This window comes from Lissotriton vulgaris, chromosome 2_2 (assembly GCF_964263255.1).
Source record: "Lissotriton vulgaris chromosome 2_2, aLisVul1.2, whole genome shotgun sequence".
In the NCBI taxonomy this organism is placed as follows: domain Eukaryota; kingdom Metazoa; phylum Chordata; class Amphibia; order Caudata; family Salamandridae; genus Lissotriton; species Lissotriton vulgaris.
In genome coordinates this window covers 298,734,442-298,748,966 of record NC_141688.1, presented here as the reverse complement: position 1 = coordinate 298,748,966, position 14,525 = coordinate 298,734,442, and the positions used below count along the sequence as shown (strand labels likewise).

The 14,525-nt window shown below is 41.6% G+C and overlaps 1 protein-coding gene across 1 annotated transcript in view; it reads right to left on the bottom strand.

The window, feature by feature from the left end:
* Window positions 1-14,525, bottom strand: part of LOC147729341 (embryonic protein UVS.2-like) — an 81,455-nt gene that overhangs the window by 18,595 nt on the left and 48,335 nt on the right. Inside the window, exons 9-11 of the mRNA XM_086959831.1 lie at window positions 12,831-12,946; window positions 8,404-8,629; window positions 3,074-3,192 (exon numbers count right to left, since the gene is read on the bottom strand). Coding sequence (XP_086815957.1) covers window positions 3,074-3,192; window positions 8,404-8,629; window positions 12,831-12,946 — 461 coding nt within the window. The remainder of the gene's footprint in view (window positions 1-3,073; window positions 3,193-8,403; window positions 8,630-12,830; window positions 12,947-14,525) is intronic.

Genomic DNA, 14,525 nt, shown 5'->3' with positions numbered 1-14,525 from the left:
CAAGGTATAATTATACCTTCACTTGCTATTGCAGAGCACGGTGTGGTTGTGTGCAGTTCGACTACCTACTTGCCCGACGCAGCTCGCGACAGCAAGTGCCGAAGGAAGCCGACCCTCCAGCTGACGCACTGACAAGAAGCTGTCCTCCTCTGCCGAGAATCCAGCTCCAGTGTTTCTGACTCCCCTTGCGGGGTGTTGGGAAATCGAGTCCTAGACAGAGATACCAGCCTCTTTCATTCTAAGGTATGGAGCTGATTATCTTGCAGGTACTACGCTCATGATGTGAACAGTGCAGCAGGTGCAGTGACACCGGGGCCTGGGCCTCAAGGAACCCCTCTGAACTTTAGAAATTGCTATATTTTAACACTAAACAGGCAGTAACAATTGCAGTTACCTTGCAGTTAAAAGGGGCTTGATTTAAATGGTGCAGCAGGTGCAATGACACTGGGATCAAAAGCTAATATTGCTATTTTTATTTCTAAACAGGCAGTCACAAGTGCAGTTACCTTGCAGGCAAGTGGGTCATTATTGAAATGGTGCAGCAAGTGCAGTGGCACCGGGGCCAAAAGTTGATTGCAGGCACTAGAGACATGATTTAAATGGTGCAGCAGGTGCAGTGATACTGGGTCGAAAAGCTCCTGGGGCCCCACCAAACACAAATTATTTCTACCTTTTACAACTAAACAGACAGTAACAAGTTCAGTTCTCTAGCAAGCACTAGGGTCATTATTACAATGGTAAAGTAGGTGCAGTGGCACCGGGGCCAAAAATTGCCATAACTCCTCTAAACACTACACATGGCTATATTTTACTACTAAACAGGTAGACAGAAGTGAATTTACCTTGCGGGTAATAGGGTAATGATTTACATGAAGCAGCAGGTACAATGACACTGGGACCAAAAGTTGTCATAACTCTTCTAAACACCAAATATTGCTATATTTAACTACTAAACAGGCAGTCACAAGTGCAGTTACCTTCCAGTTAAAATGGGCTTGATTTCAATGGTGCAGCAGATGCAGTTACACCGAGGCCCAAAACTCCAGGAACCCCTCTAAACATCAATCATTGCTATATTTGTCTACTACACAGGCAGTCACAAGTGCAGTTATCTTGCAGGCAACAGGGTCATTATTTGAATCGTGCAGCAGATGGAGTGGTACCATGCCGAAAAGTTGTCGCTCAATGATTAGAGCGGCAGACCCTGATGCAGAGGTCTAGCCCGGGACCAGGGTTCAATTCCCCGCCTCGGTGGGTCTTGGGCTCAAACTTCCACGGACCTGATAATTCTCGCCTCGGTGCCATTTCCAATCATGAAGTCCCACTCTGCAACTCTGGGCAATAGCTTGCTTAATCTCCACAACGGCCCCCACAACGCTAAGGATGCCTGGCCTCCACCTTCGGGGTACCCAGGAGTGGACGCCTCACAGGGAAAGCCAGGATGGGTTCCACAGCGGTATTCGTACAAGCGCCTTGAGACCCTTGCGGGTGAGTAGTGTGCTATACAAGTATCACATTTTTATTTTTTCCTCTAAACACCTATTATTGCTATATTTTACTATTAAACAGCCAGTCACAGTTGCAGTTACCTTGCAGTTAAAGGGGGCTTGATTTAAATAGTTCAGGAGGTGCAGAGGCATTGGGACTAAAAGCCTAGGGACCCCACGAAGCACCCAGTATTGCTATATTTTATTACTAAACCCACAGCCACAAGATCAGTTACCTTTTAGGCCTTAGGGCCATGATTGAAATGGTGCAGCAGGTGTCGTAGCACCGGGTCCAAAAGTTGTCATAGCACCTCTAAACACCAAGTGCTATATTTTACTACTAAACAGGCAGTCACAAATGCCATTATCTTTCAGGCACTAGGGTCATGATTTCAATGCCGCAGCACTTGCAGTGGCACTGGACCCAAACGTTGTGGATCTTTTTTCTAGCGTTAAGGCTGCACAGCATTTACTATTTACCCATACTTATATTCCCCTGGTTGCACGCATTTAAAACGTGCTTGTTTAACTCTGCTTTGTTATATAATATAAGAACAATAACTGTACATTCTTAAAACAGGCTAAGTGCAGTTATCTAGCAGGAACTAGGGTCCTGATTTTTTAAATGGTACAGCAGGTGCAGTGGCACCAGGATCTAATATAAAAAATGCCTTGAAAAAAACATACAGGATTTGCTACAAGATGCAAACTATGTATATAGCACAATAATTGAAAATGTCACAGTGTACTGTTTAAATATAGAAAAATTGTAAACGAAATGTAACACAATGCCAATGACAAGTGGACATATTTACTATATGCTCATTATTGTTTCAGAGTTTATGTTCATGTTTAAGTTTATTTGCAATAATTAAAGAAATGTGCAATTCAAAGTGAAAAAAATAAAAAATTGTCATATAAATCTGCAATAAAAAGTGCCCATGTCAATGAAACAAAATCTCACATGCAGTGTGTTTCTGTCATTTATATTGTACAATTGCTCGAATTCTTATTTAAAAATTTTATGTTAATTTTCATTTGCTTATCTTAACAATAACAAAATATCCAAACAACACCTTTTCATCTAGTCTTTGTAATCTTGTTGTTTAGGATTTGCAAAAATAGTGCATATGCAGTACTTGTATGGATTTTCATTCACCCTTTATTTATTGTCTCCATAGCTGCACCAATTTCATATCTAATTATCAGGTACATTTTTATATGTTTGTCTTCCACCATTTACCTAATCTCCTCACTTAATATTAACACTAGTAACAGCACAATATATTGCCTTTTTGTATATAAACAAGTCATAACACTTTAACAGGCTTTCTGTAACTTATGGTGTACCACTAATCAGCAAGCTACAATTTACAATAAAAAAGCATATTATTAATCCCACAGTTGAAACTTAATTCATTTACCTATTCTGGTATTAAACTGCGCTCTGTTGTTCCTTTTCTGGCATATCATGATGCCACACTGTCCTCTCTAAAGAGACAATCTAAATGGTTCTTTATGATTCCAGGGCCTAACAGGCTCTTATTCTCAGTAATAGAGTGACCTTAGGTAGCTCCTTCACTTACCTTGTATCCAGCTGGAGCCATGATGTAGAAGCCGCAGTCCATGTTGGAATTGTAAATGTTGGGGAAGTAGGGGGATGAGACAGTGCCAGGAGAGCTGGTGAACGTTCCGCCACATTTTACTGTCAGACAGAAGAAAAAAAATCATCTTAGTCCTCTGCAGCATAGAGTACTGGTCAAGAGTGTATAAAGTCCGCACACACACAAAACACAGAACACCATCTCATATTCAGCCCCCCAACAACTGTGTGCCAAATCGGAACCAGGAGTAGGGTTCTGCCTGGTGCCCCCTGCATGCTATTTGTGCCTCAGCTCACATGTCTCGAATAATAGTGGTACATGGCAAGAAATCGAAGACATGGCATGGAGTCCAAGTCAGAAAGGTCAAATTTACTGCTAGGATGGTAAATAATAGAGGGCCCTATTCACAGAACTAACTAAAGACAAAATCCTAAACTTACTACCAGTTTGGTATTCACAGAAGGCACTTACTCATTTTGATATTCACAGAAGGCACTAACTCATTTCGGTATTCACAGAAGTTAGGACTCCTAACTTTAGGACACCTAAATGCCTTCTGTGAATACCGAAAGTCTTAAAGTTAGGATTTTTCTCAGTTTATTAGTAGTAAAGTTAGACTTTAGGACTCCTAAACTGAGAAAAATCCTATCTTTAAGACTTTCGGTATTCACAGAAGGCATTTAGGAGTCCTACAGTTAGGAGTCAATCAATCAATCAATCAATCAATCAATCAATCAATCAATCAATTAATAATTTGTAAAGCGCACTACATACCCGTGAGGGTTTCAAGGCGCTCGGGGGGAGGGCACTACTGATCGAATAGCCAGGTCTTAAGTATCCTCCTGAAGGTCAGCAGGTCTTGGGTCTGTCGTAGGCTCAGTGGGAGGGTGTTCCATGTCTTGGCGGTGAGGTTGGAGAAGGATCTCCCACCGGTGGTTGTTCTTCGGATGCGCGGGACAGTGGCGAGTGTGAGGTCGGCGGAGCATAGCTGGCAGTTGGGGATGTAGCAGTCTGTTGAGGTAGGCTGGGCCGGTTTTGTGGAGTGCCTTGTGTGCTTGGATGAGGAGCTTGAAGGATAGCCTCTTGTCGATGGGGAGCCAATGCAGGTTTCTCATGTGGTGGGTGATGTGGCCGTTGCGTGGTACGTCGAGGATCAGTCGTGCTGAGGCGTTTTGGATGCGTTGTAGTCGTTTGCTGAGCTTGGTCGGGCTCCCGCGTAGAGGGTGTTTCCGTAGTCGAGTCTGCTGCTGACGAGGGTCTGGGTGACCGTCTTACTTGTATCTGTTGGGATCCATCTGTAGATCTTGCGGAGCATGTGAGGATGTTGAAGCAGGAGGAGGAAATGGCGTTGACCTGCTTGGTTGAGAGCGTTGAGTTGAGGATGATTCCCAGGTTGCGTGCGTGGTCGGTGGGTGTCGGGCTGCCCCCTAACTTTACTACTCCTAAACTGAGAAAAATTCTAACTTTAACACTTTCGCTATTCACAGAAGGCATTTAGGAGTCCTAAAGATAGGACTCCTAACTTCTGTGAATACCGAAATGGTAGTAAGTTTAGGATTTTGTCTTAAGTTAGTTCTGTGAATCGGGCCCATTGTTCATGTCCAGGGAGAAGTTCTGCATATAGAGGATCCCCGCTATCAGATGTCGTTGTCAGTACTCTTGTGGATGTAGGGTTGTGCACCGCCTTAGTTGTAGATAACTTTTACTGTGCTCATGGAAATCACTCCCCTCCTGGAGTGTAAAGTGTTAATACTAACTAGGTGCACACCTATAGACACATAGGTGTATCTCCCATGGCACCAGTGTGCTTGCTGTTAAACCAGCTGAAGTTTTTATCGCAAATAATTTCCAATCAAACGTTGTGTCTTGTTCAACAATAAATTGTATTTCACATTGTTTCTAGTTATATCACAATGTTTCTTCACTCATCATTTGTAGCAACATAATCCAATGCATTTCGGTGAATTTGTTCACCTTCGTCAGGGAATTTCTACAAACAAATAAAGGATATACATTGTAACTCTCTTTGAATAAATACATGTTGAATTCACACATTATTTAAACGTTTTGTTTAAACTACTAAGTCTCATGAATGTTCGCCCATATTAAACAAAAATATCTACAAACACTCGTGTTTAGCGCTGCTGTGTGGTCCTGTAACCGTTATGTTTAGCGTGTAGTGATTCAATTAAGCTAAAGGTCAGCTCTCCGTTAGGCGGGGGCTTAAAGATAGTTATCATGCGGTGTGTTTGCCGCTTCCATTCGGTTAAACTGAGTCTCGCCCTAGCTCACCTTGTGCTACTCACGAAAATCCTTCCGCTCCTGCCTGCGGGTTGTTATTACGGTTTGTGAGCTCGCTGGCTCTCGGTAATACAGCGTGACGCTGCGTATCTAGCGCATGCGCTGTGTGTGACTTTGCCGTTTTTTTTATTCTACTTCTACAAGTGTTTTTTTTAAACTGGGTTGACAATGCAACAAACTTTAACCAACGTAACATCGTGTGAACATTGCTTAACTGCAGCGGGTAGAGTTTAATCAACGCGCACCAAATAAAATGTTGTATGATATTGCTGTGCTCGTGTCTAATTCTAATGCATCTGTCATGTTATACAAGAACAGGTTTATAAGTAGCATAAAAATTCTGTTCGATCATTTAAGCCATGTGGCTTAAGACTGTTCAAGTAATAAATCCAGTGATTTTCGCGTTTCAACAAGTTCTTTTTGTTCAACGCTCCTTCCTTTTTCGGTACAATTTCCAAAACACAAGCTCTCAGTTGGTTTAAATTGTGTCGTTTTTCATCAAAATGGGTGGCTATCGTGGATTTCGTGGAATGGGTTCTGATGTTACTCTTATGCTCTGTCAATCTCACTTTTAATTTTCTCTCCGTGTGTCTGAGGACCACGTATGCCAAGAACAACTACAAATCATGGCACACAGATTTGCAACCAGAGGTTATCCAGAGGATATGATCCAGAAGTCTCAGGCCAGAGCACAAATGAAAACCAGACAAGAACTACTAACTTACAAGACCAGTACTAAATCACAAAGAATAACATGCGTCAGTAAATATTCAAACGTAAGCCCCCAGTTCAAAAGAATCATCTACAGGAATTGGCAAATAGTCAAAATGGAAAAGGATTTCAATGGAATATTTGATCAGGAACCTTTATTTGCTCACTCAAGAGGCAAAAACCTAAGTGAACTGTTGAAGAAACCTAAGCAAACCAAACCTCACCAAATATACAGAGGAACAGTACCGTGCTTAAATTGTGCTAACTGTCATAACATCATTAAGGGGTCGAATATTAGTCACCCCATGAAAGGACACAAAATACCACTGAGGGTCAATGCAACCTGCGACACCACCAATGTGGTTTACCTTTTAAAATGCCCATGTGGAAGTGTATACGTGGGACACACGGAGGGAAAATTAAAAGTGAGATTGACAGAGCATAAGAGTAACATCAGAACCCATTCCACGAAATCCACGATAGCCACCCATTTTGATGAAAAACGACACAATTTAAACCAACTGAGAGCTTGTGTTTTGGAAATTGTACCGAAAAAGGAAGGAGCGTTGAACAAAAAGAACTTGTTGAAACGCGAAAATCACTGGATTTATTACTTGAACAGTCTTAAGCCACATGGCTTAAATGATCGAACAGAATTTTTATGCTCCTTATAAACCTGTTCTTGTATAACATGACAGATGCATTAGAATTAGACACGAGCACAGCAATATCATACAACATTTTATTTGGTGCGCGTTGATTAAACTCTACCCGCTGCAGTTAAGCGATGTTCACACGATGTTACGTTGGTTAAAGTTTGTTGCATTGTCAACCCAGTTTAAAAAAAACACTTGTAGAAGTAGAATAAAAAAAACGGCAAAGTCACACACAGCGCATGCGCTAGATACGCAGCGTCACGCTGTATTACCGAGAGCCAGCGAGCTCACAAACCGTAACAACAACCCGCAGGCAGGAGCGGAAGGATTTTCGTGAGTAGCACAAGGTGAGCTAGGGCGAGACTCAGTTTAACCGAATGGAAGCGGCAAACACACCGCATGATAACTATCTTTAAGCCCCCGCCTAACGGAGAGCTGACCTTTAGCTTAATTGAATCACTACACGCTAAACATAACGGTTACAGGACCACACAGCACCGCTAAACACGAGTGTTTGTAGATATTTTTGTTTAATATGGGCGAACATTCATGAGACTTAGTAGTTTAAACAAAACGTTTAAATAATGTGTGAATTCAACATGTATTTATTCAAAGAGAGTTACAATGTATATCCTTTATTTGTTTGTAGAAATTCCCTGACGAAGGTGAACAAATTCACCGAAATGCATTGGATTATGTTGCTACAAATGATGAGTGAAGAAACATTGTGATATAACTAGAAACAATGTGAAATACAATTTATTGTTGAACAAGACACAACGTTTGATTGGAAATTATTTGCGATAAAAACTTCAGCTGGTTTAACAGCAAGCACACTGGTGCCATGGGAGATACACCTATGTGTCTATAGGTGTGCAACTAGTTAGAGTTGTCAGTACTCTCCCACATAACTAATCATATGTGTTCTCATATATTTTGTGCACAGTGTGATCTTTGACAACTCACGATCATCAGTGAGCAAGACTCCCCAGGCAGAGAAATCAGAAACAAAACACTGTTAATCTATGTACCACCCCCTGTTCCTTTCTCAGATTCAAGGGGATTATGTCAGTGCACTGGGCCAACGACATCTTGTATTTCATGGTTAGACCTCTATTGATTCTGAGAAACCATATGCAAACATGCCCAGATAACCTAGGAGCACAGCTCACTGGGTCCCAACAAGAGGCCTTTGCTTCTTCCCTCCCCTGTCTGAGAGCGGCCTGACACCAAGGGCTGTACCATTGCTGTACGAGGCATCTGTGACCTCACTCACCTGTCTGAAAGTGCCCTGACAATCAGGACTGTAACACTGCTACAGGATGCCTTGGTGACCTCCCTCCCTATTTCAAAGCGGCCTGACACCAAGCACTGTACTATTGCTGTGGAGGCCTCCGAATCCTCTGTCTACTTTCTGAAAGCGGACTGACATAAGGATCGTACCATTGCTGTAGGGGGCCTCTGAGTACTCCGTCCCCTATGTGAGAGCAGCCAGACACCAAGGACCAAACCATTGTTGTCAGAGCCTTCTGCATTCCTCCTCCCTGTCTGACAGTAGCCTGACACCAAGGACCGTACCATTGCTGTAGGAGACCTCTGGGTCCTTCGCCCTGTTTAAGAGCGGCCTGACACCAAGGACCGTACCATTGCTGTAGGAGGCCTTGAACCCACTGGCCGTGATGGAGCCGTCCGTCACAAACTCCAGCAACATCTCATTTCTGGAAGAGGTGAATGGCTGGAGCTCTCCGGTCCCACACGCTTTGCTAAGTAAGACTGGGGCTGCCTTATTGTTGCCATCGTAGATTGTGAGGTAGTCAGAGGCGCAGTTTGGGGAGGACTGGAGATCAAAGGCATCAAACTGCAGAAGAATCTAGATGAAAGAGCAGTAAATTAGACATATGACCTCTTGAGTGTCTATAACTTTCTATCCATCATTTGTTTAAACAGCACTGATTTTGAGTTTTTGATAGTTATCCCAGACTAGACTCAATCGGTGATTTTGCATTGACTCTCAAACAATACTCGCATCTCTTTACCTCGACTCTTTAATTCAGTGACTGCTTCTGGTTCCAGTGAAAGAAGGGGGGGGGGTGTTAATTATCATAGGGTTTGGAATAGCGCATGCCAGGTGGCGTAGAGTTAACACAAATTAAGACAATAAATGAGGTGCTACAAGTGAGGGAAAAAAAAACCCTAAACCCTCAATTCTGGACCAGGGTCCGACTATAAACAACAACAGGTCCTGTACACATGCATGTGAGTAAATGAACAATATGAAACAGTTTCCGTTGGTCAACGATGAATACACTGATGACCTTTCTATGAAATGTTGATTGTTAATGGTGTATTGCTTCCCGAGTCAGTCAACATGTGTTTCGTCAATGGGATGTAAACCCTTGACTTCTTCAGGGCTGGAACGGAGTGATTTGATTCTTAGACTTTGCAACCGGTGTGCGAGGGGGTGTGGGGAAATTAGCGCCTTCTTTCACATTATTTAGGAATGTAAATGTATCCATGACTTTTGGAAGGAGGTGACAAGAGTCATGTTTGAAGTCACCCAGCCATCGGAGCCGAGATGGCTGCTACTATGTGTTACTGGGGAGGAGAAATGGCCCAAATATACATTAATACGGCTGAAAGTGGCAGCGATGGTGGCTAAAAGAAACATAGCCAAAAAGTGGGGAGCGAGCCGAATACCAGATCTACTGGAATAGGAAAATTACTTATATCGGTGCTCTGGGGCAGAGAAGGTAGTCTACAAAGCCAGAGGATGCCCACAAAAATGGGATACCATCTGGGGTCAATGGAGGGTGATGGAGCAGGGTGAAGAGAAAAATGTTGTTCTAACCTGTGAAGTAAATCTCCCATAATATATAACTTGATTAATAAGCATGTGGTGAAAAAATATTAATCAACTTAGTTTAAAATTGCATACATTACAGGCGGGATTAACTAATGTGCTTTATGTTGCATACGCAAAGAAGAAAATATTTAACTTACCTTTGTCTATTGTCTTTGTCAGTATTATTCAATTTCAATTCAAAAATCTTTATTCGATTGTAGATTTTACAATCATAAAAGTACAATTCATAAGTACACGTTTAAAAACATTGCAAACAATTCATTTCATATGGCAAATAAAAGACACAGTGTACAGTACAGAGAAAGGGATGGTACATCAGGCACTATGAGCATTAGCAGTATTTGGTTAAAAACATAAATAACTGTATTCTTAAAAGACACCTAAAACATTCGCAGCATAATTAACCGTCCATACTTTTCCTAAAGCAGATGGCTTTTTTAAAAAAGTTACAGACAAATAATGTACAATCGCTATTCAGTAGTTGTAAATAGTAAAGTGCAGGTTTGATTTGTGCAAAACTCAATTTTTTAAGGCACGGTTTAAGATATAGTTTCCGTGGGATGGAGTAATAGGGGCAGATGAAAAGAAAGTGCGCCAGATCTTGCGGAGACTTTCCGTCGCAGCCACAAGCTGGCAACACTTCACCCCGTTGAGCCCCACTTGGTACTGCCAGTAGAAGATGATATAGATCAAAACTGGTCAGTGTTAAATCTGGCTGTTTAACTAATGGCATGTGCTTCTTATTTGTGCTTCTTATTTGTGCTTATGTTATGTCTTTTGTGATAAAAGCCTTTTGGAATTCGTGCAGATACTGAAGAAGAAAGTAATTATAAAAAGCTGCATTTGTGTTGCTTTGGCTAGGTAACATAATTAACCCGGTTAATAATTAGAAGGGTAACAGAATGGGTCTCAATTCTTTAATTAATTGATGTCTTGTGTTTCTTTAATAATAGTTTCCAAAGTGAGGCCTAAAAAGTGGCTCGAGAAAAATATGGCTGACAGAGAAGCAGACGTGAAAGAAATCTTGTCCAGAATGGAGCCTTGCATTGTGTAATGGAAATATTTGCTGAATAAAAAAGACTTTGCTTGAATAAGATGTGCTCTCGGAGTAAAGGCCCAAGGACAGGATCTGTGAATGTCTGCCAAGGTTAGGAAGTGAAAAGAACAGTACTCGAACAAAAAAGTAACACTTTCTAGGAAGCCAAATGTCATCGAAGGGAAGGATAATAGGGCTAATGAGAAGCCCGGACTTGGATAAAATATAAGAATGACCTAATGGTGGACTGAAGTGGCTCAGCCAATGAGAGATCTGGATTTTGTTGAAAGTATACAGAAAGTAGAAATTTTTAGATGGTGAAAAGATATAAAACCTGACATCATGAGAAGGGCAAAAAGCTTGCTTCCCGATTCCTGATTGACGTGCTGTTGGACTGTTGGCGCACGTAAGGACAGCTTATTTAATTATTATTTTCCTTTTCAGGTGAAGCAAAGATAGACAGGGAAAAAGATGTAGGGTATGGAAACTGTTATTTGCTAATAATTCATGATTTTGATCTTGCTTGAATAAATGTCAGTCTAATATTTCATTTCCTAATAAAATGCTGCTTTCTTATTTGCTAATAAAATAAAGATTCTAAGCCTAAATGCACTTTCTTTGCTAATAAAGTTAAATAAAATTAGATTTTGAAATGACAAGCTGGTCTTGTTTATTCATTGTCTAGTTACTATCAGTTGATCCATTTGCCTTAGTGACCTGTTTAATTAATAATAAATGTTTCTAAAAACCATGGTAAAGATAATAAGCTGCATTTGTATATAATAGTGTAAATATTAGGTGAGTGAATTTATTAAACAGATCACATGATTCAGTTGCTCAAAAATGGTCTCATTGGTGTTATGGGCCTGTTTAAGTGTTACATGAATAATGGTGAGTATTGAGGTATTAGGTAGTGTTATTGAGACAGATTTTCTACAGGAGCGCTGGATCAAGGGCATACAAGGGTTACTGAAAAGGGGGAAAGGGAGGGCAAGGGAAGATGAGGGAATGTGAGTAACTGCATTCCCTAGTAGTCTTGGGTTCTGTGGGCCACACAAGATGGGAATCTACCTGGGAAGTAAGGAATTATAGTACTGAAACATGTGTAATCTTTGTCATATATGTGCAAAACATGCCCTGAGTTATTGTTCAATAAAAAGAATAAAAATAAAAAAAAAGAGACATGGCATTCGAATGCTGTCGTTGCAACTCCTGTTTTCTCTCTTGGTGCCTCTACTTGGAACCAAACCTCTGCTGGTGCTCACGTACCTCTTGTGAAGAAGATACACACTGGGTTCCTGATTGCCCATGCTAGGATGTGGCTCTCCGTCAAGACCACACACCTAAATGAAAAACCTAGAGAGCTGACCTGGTGTAAGCTTCAAGACACATGGTACAGTACGCTCCTTACTGGCTCAAGGTGAACGCCCTAGACCTCTGGGGGTAGAATATCGAGCAGAGAAATATCACATACAAAACATTGCAGTCAGAATCTCAACTGTCAGAAAACATTCTAAGTATGTACAGCTAAGTATACATTAACTACTCTCCACATCACCTTACCTTAAGGCCATATAGATATATATTGTTGAGATAATTATGAGATTAAGTATAGTAAGTTTATACTTACTGATACATATATTGCCTTTAACCATATTTTGTGATATTTTGGCTATGATTTTTTTGTAGAACTATATTCAAAGCTCGATATTCTTGTGCCGTACACTCAGGAGATAATACCTATGTCTGTGCACGCCAGTGTTCTATTCTCCTACACTGTTCATTAATAGGTTAACACGTACATATCCATATCATTTGGGGAACTCCACTGACATTCTCTCTCATAGTTGCTCCTCGTAGACCTACTCTTGAAGCTTTATTCCGTCTACTCTGTTGTGGCAGCACTACTGTAAATTTCAATAATACCTTCTGATTGGTTCTTCCTCGAAGCTCCGCAGCCATGGTGCTGATGTCATTGGTGAGAACATTCCAGGGACAGATCCTCTCCTTCCCGCTCATGGACCACTGTAACCTACCTCAGCAGCTACCTCTGCCACCAATTAGGCAATTCCTAACCCAGTGTACTACTGTAAGTCCCACACCTAAGCGGCTTAGGACTCCGGCAGGAGGAAAGTGCGACTAGCCCCATCAGCTTCTCTGTGAAGGTCGTACCTTATCAGATGGCACTCGGATCAGGTAAACACAGTTGACGTTGTTTGGGTACAAGGAAGGGTTATTGGGAGATGTCACGGTGCCGGTCGGGTCAGGGAATATAGTGCTGCAAACACCTGAAACCAAATATGAAAATTAAAATTCTTTAAATATTTATGTCTTGAAACTGCACAATGACCCTAACATGTGGAGTTTCCTCCCTCCAGCGGCTCCTACTGAGAATTAGTCAGTTAGGTTCATTCATATTTAAGCTGGCATCTAATAGCTCCACCAAGAGGAAGCCCCTTGACCTTAAAATTGATTCCTATGGCTGGTTCAGGTTATAGCAATGATTTGAAGCACAGACAAGAATATAAGTACCACACTGGACACATTGTACTTCCACACAAACTGCCCTGGTGCAGATAAAATGGAAGTAGAGGTAGGATAGATTTTTAGTGATTTAGATAAAATGAATGTCGGAAAAAGCTAATTATATTTGGACCAAGATTAGAATCTTTCTGCCACTCCACTTACTCTTTACTGGTCTTATCAGGACATCATTAAGGATCCTGTCAGTAGACCGAAGCTGGCGTTGTAGTCAGGTATAAAGAGTGGGAGCTTATTTCCATATGAAGGCTGGGATCCAATTAGTAGCGGATTCCTGGATTCAATGAATCTATGCCAGGAGATGAATGCTGGGATCTCATAAGGGAACAAATACTGGAATACTCTCATGAACGGAATACTGACTTCACACCAAGGGTAAATGCTGGGATCCAGTCAGGGGATAAATGCTGGAATCCAGTCAGGGGATAAATGCTGGAATCCAGTCAGGAGATAAATGCTGGAATCCAGTCAGGGGATAAATTCTAGAATCCATTGAGGTGATAAATGCCGGTATTCAATCTAGGGATAAATGCTGGAATCTAATAAAGTAATAAATGCTGAAATCCAATCAGGGAATAAATGCTGGAATCCAATCAGGGAATAAATGCTGGGATCCAGCTAAGGGATACATGTTGGAATCTAATCAAAGGGTAAATGTTGATATCAACCATGGGATAAATGCTGGAATTTATTCAGGGGATCCATGCAGGAACTCACTTAGGCAGTACATTTTGGGATTCCAGTGTTCAATAATTGCCTGGCCAATATGTGATAAATGCTAGGATCCTAGCAGGGGACAATCACTGGTAATCCCATCAGGGGATAAATACTGTCATCATGTCATATGATGGATGCTAGGATCCACCATGGGAAAAAAATGCTGGGATCCCACTGGGGGCAAGTGCTGAGGTCTTACCAGAAGATAAATGCTGGGATTGTATCAGGAAGAGACAAAGGCTGGAATTCAGCCAGGGGATAAATACTGGGATCTCATCAAGAGATAAATGCTGAGATTTCATCCTAACAGTATAACGAATAGAGGAATTAATGGTTGAAGGTTTTAGTTCCCAGCCGGGCAATAGATGCCTTCCTTCGCTGATGATGGTGGAACATTTTTATCTTGGCTGATATGGTTAGATCTATTTGCTTGACCAGCTCTGAACAGTGACTACTGTGTATGATACAGCTCTAGAATGGTTCTGATGATTTTCTAAGAGGACAGACACAAAGGGCCTTATTACAAGTACAGCGGTCCTCAGGACTGCCGTACTTGTGGTGGCGGTCCGACCACTGCCACCACTCCGGGTCCACCCACAGTATTCTGAG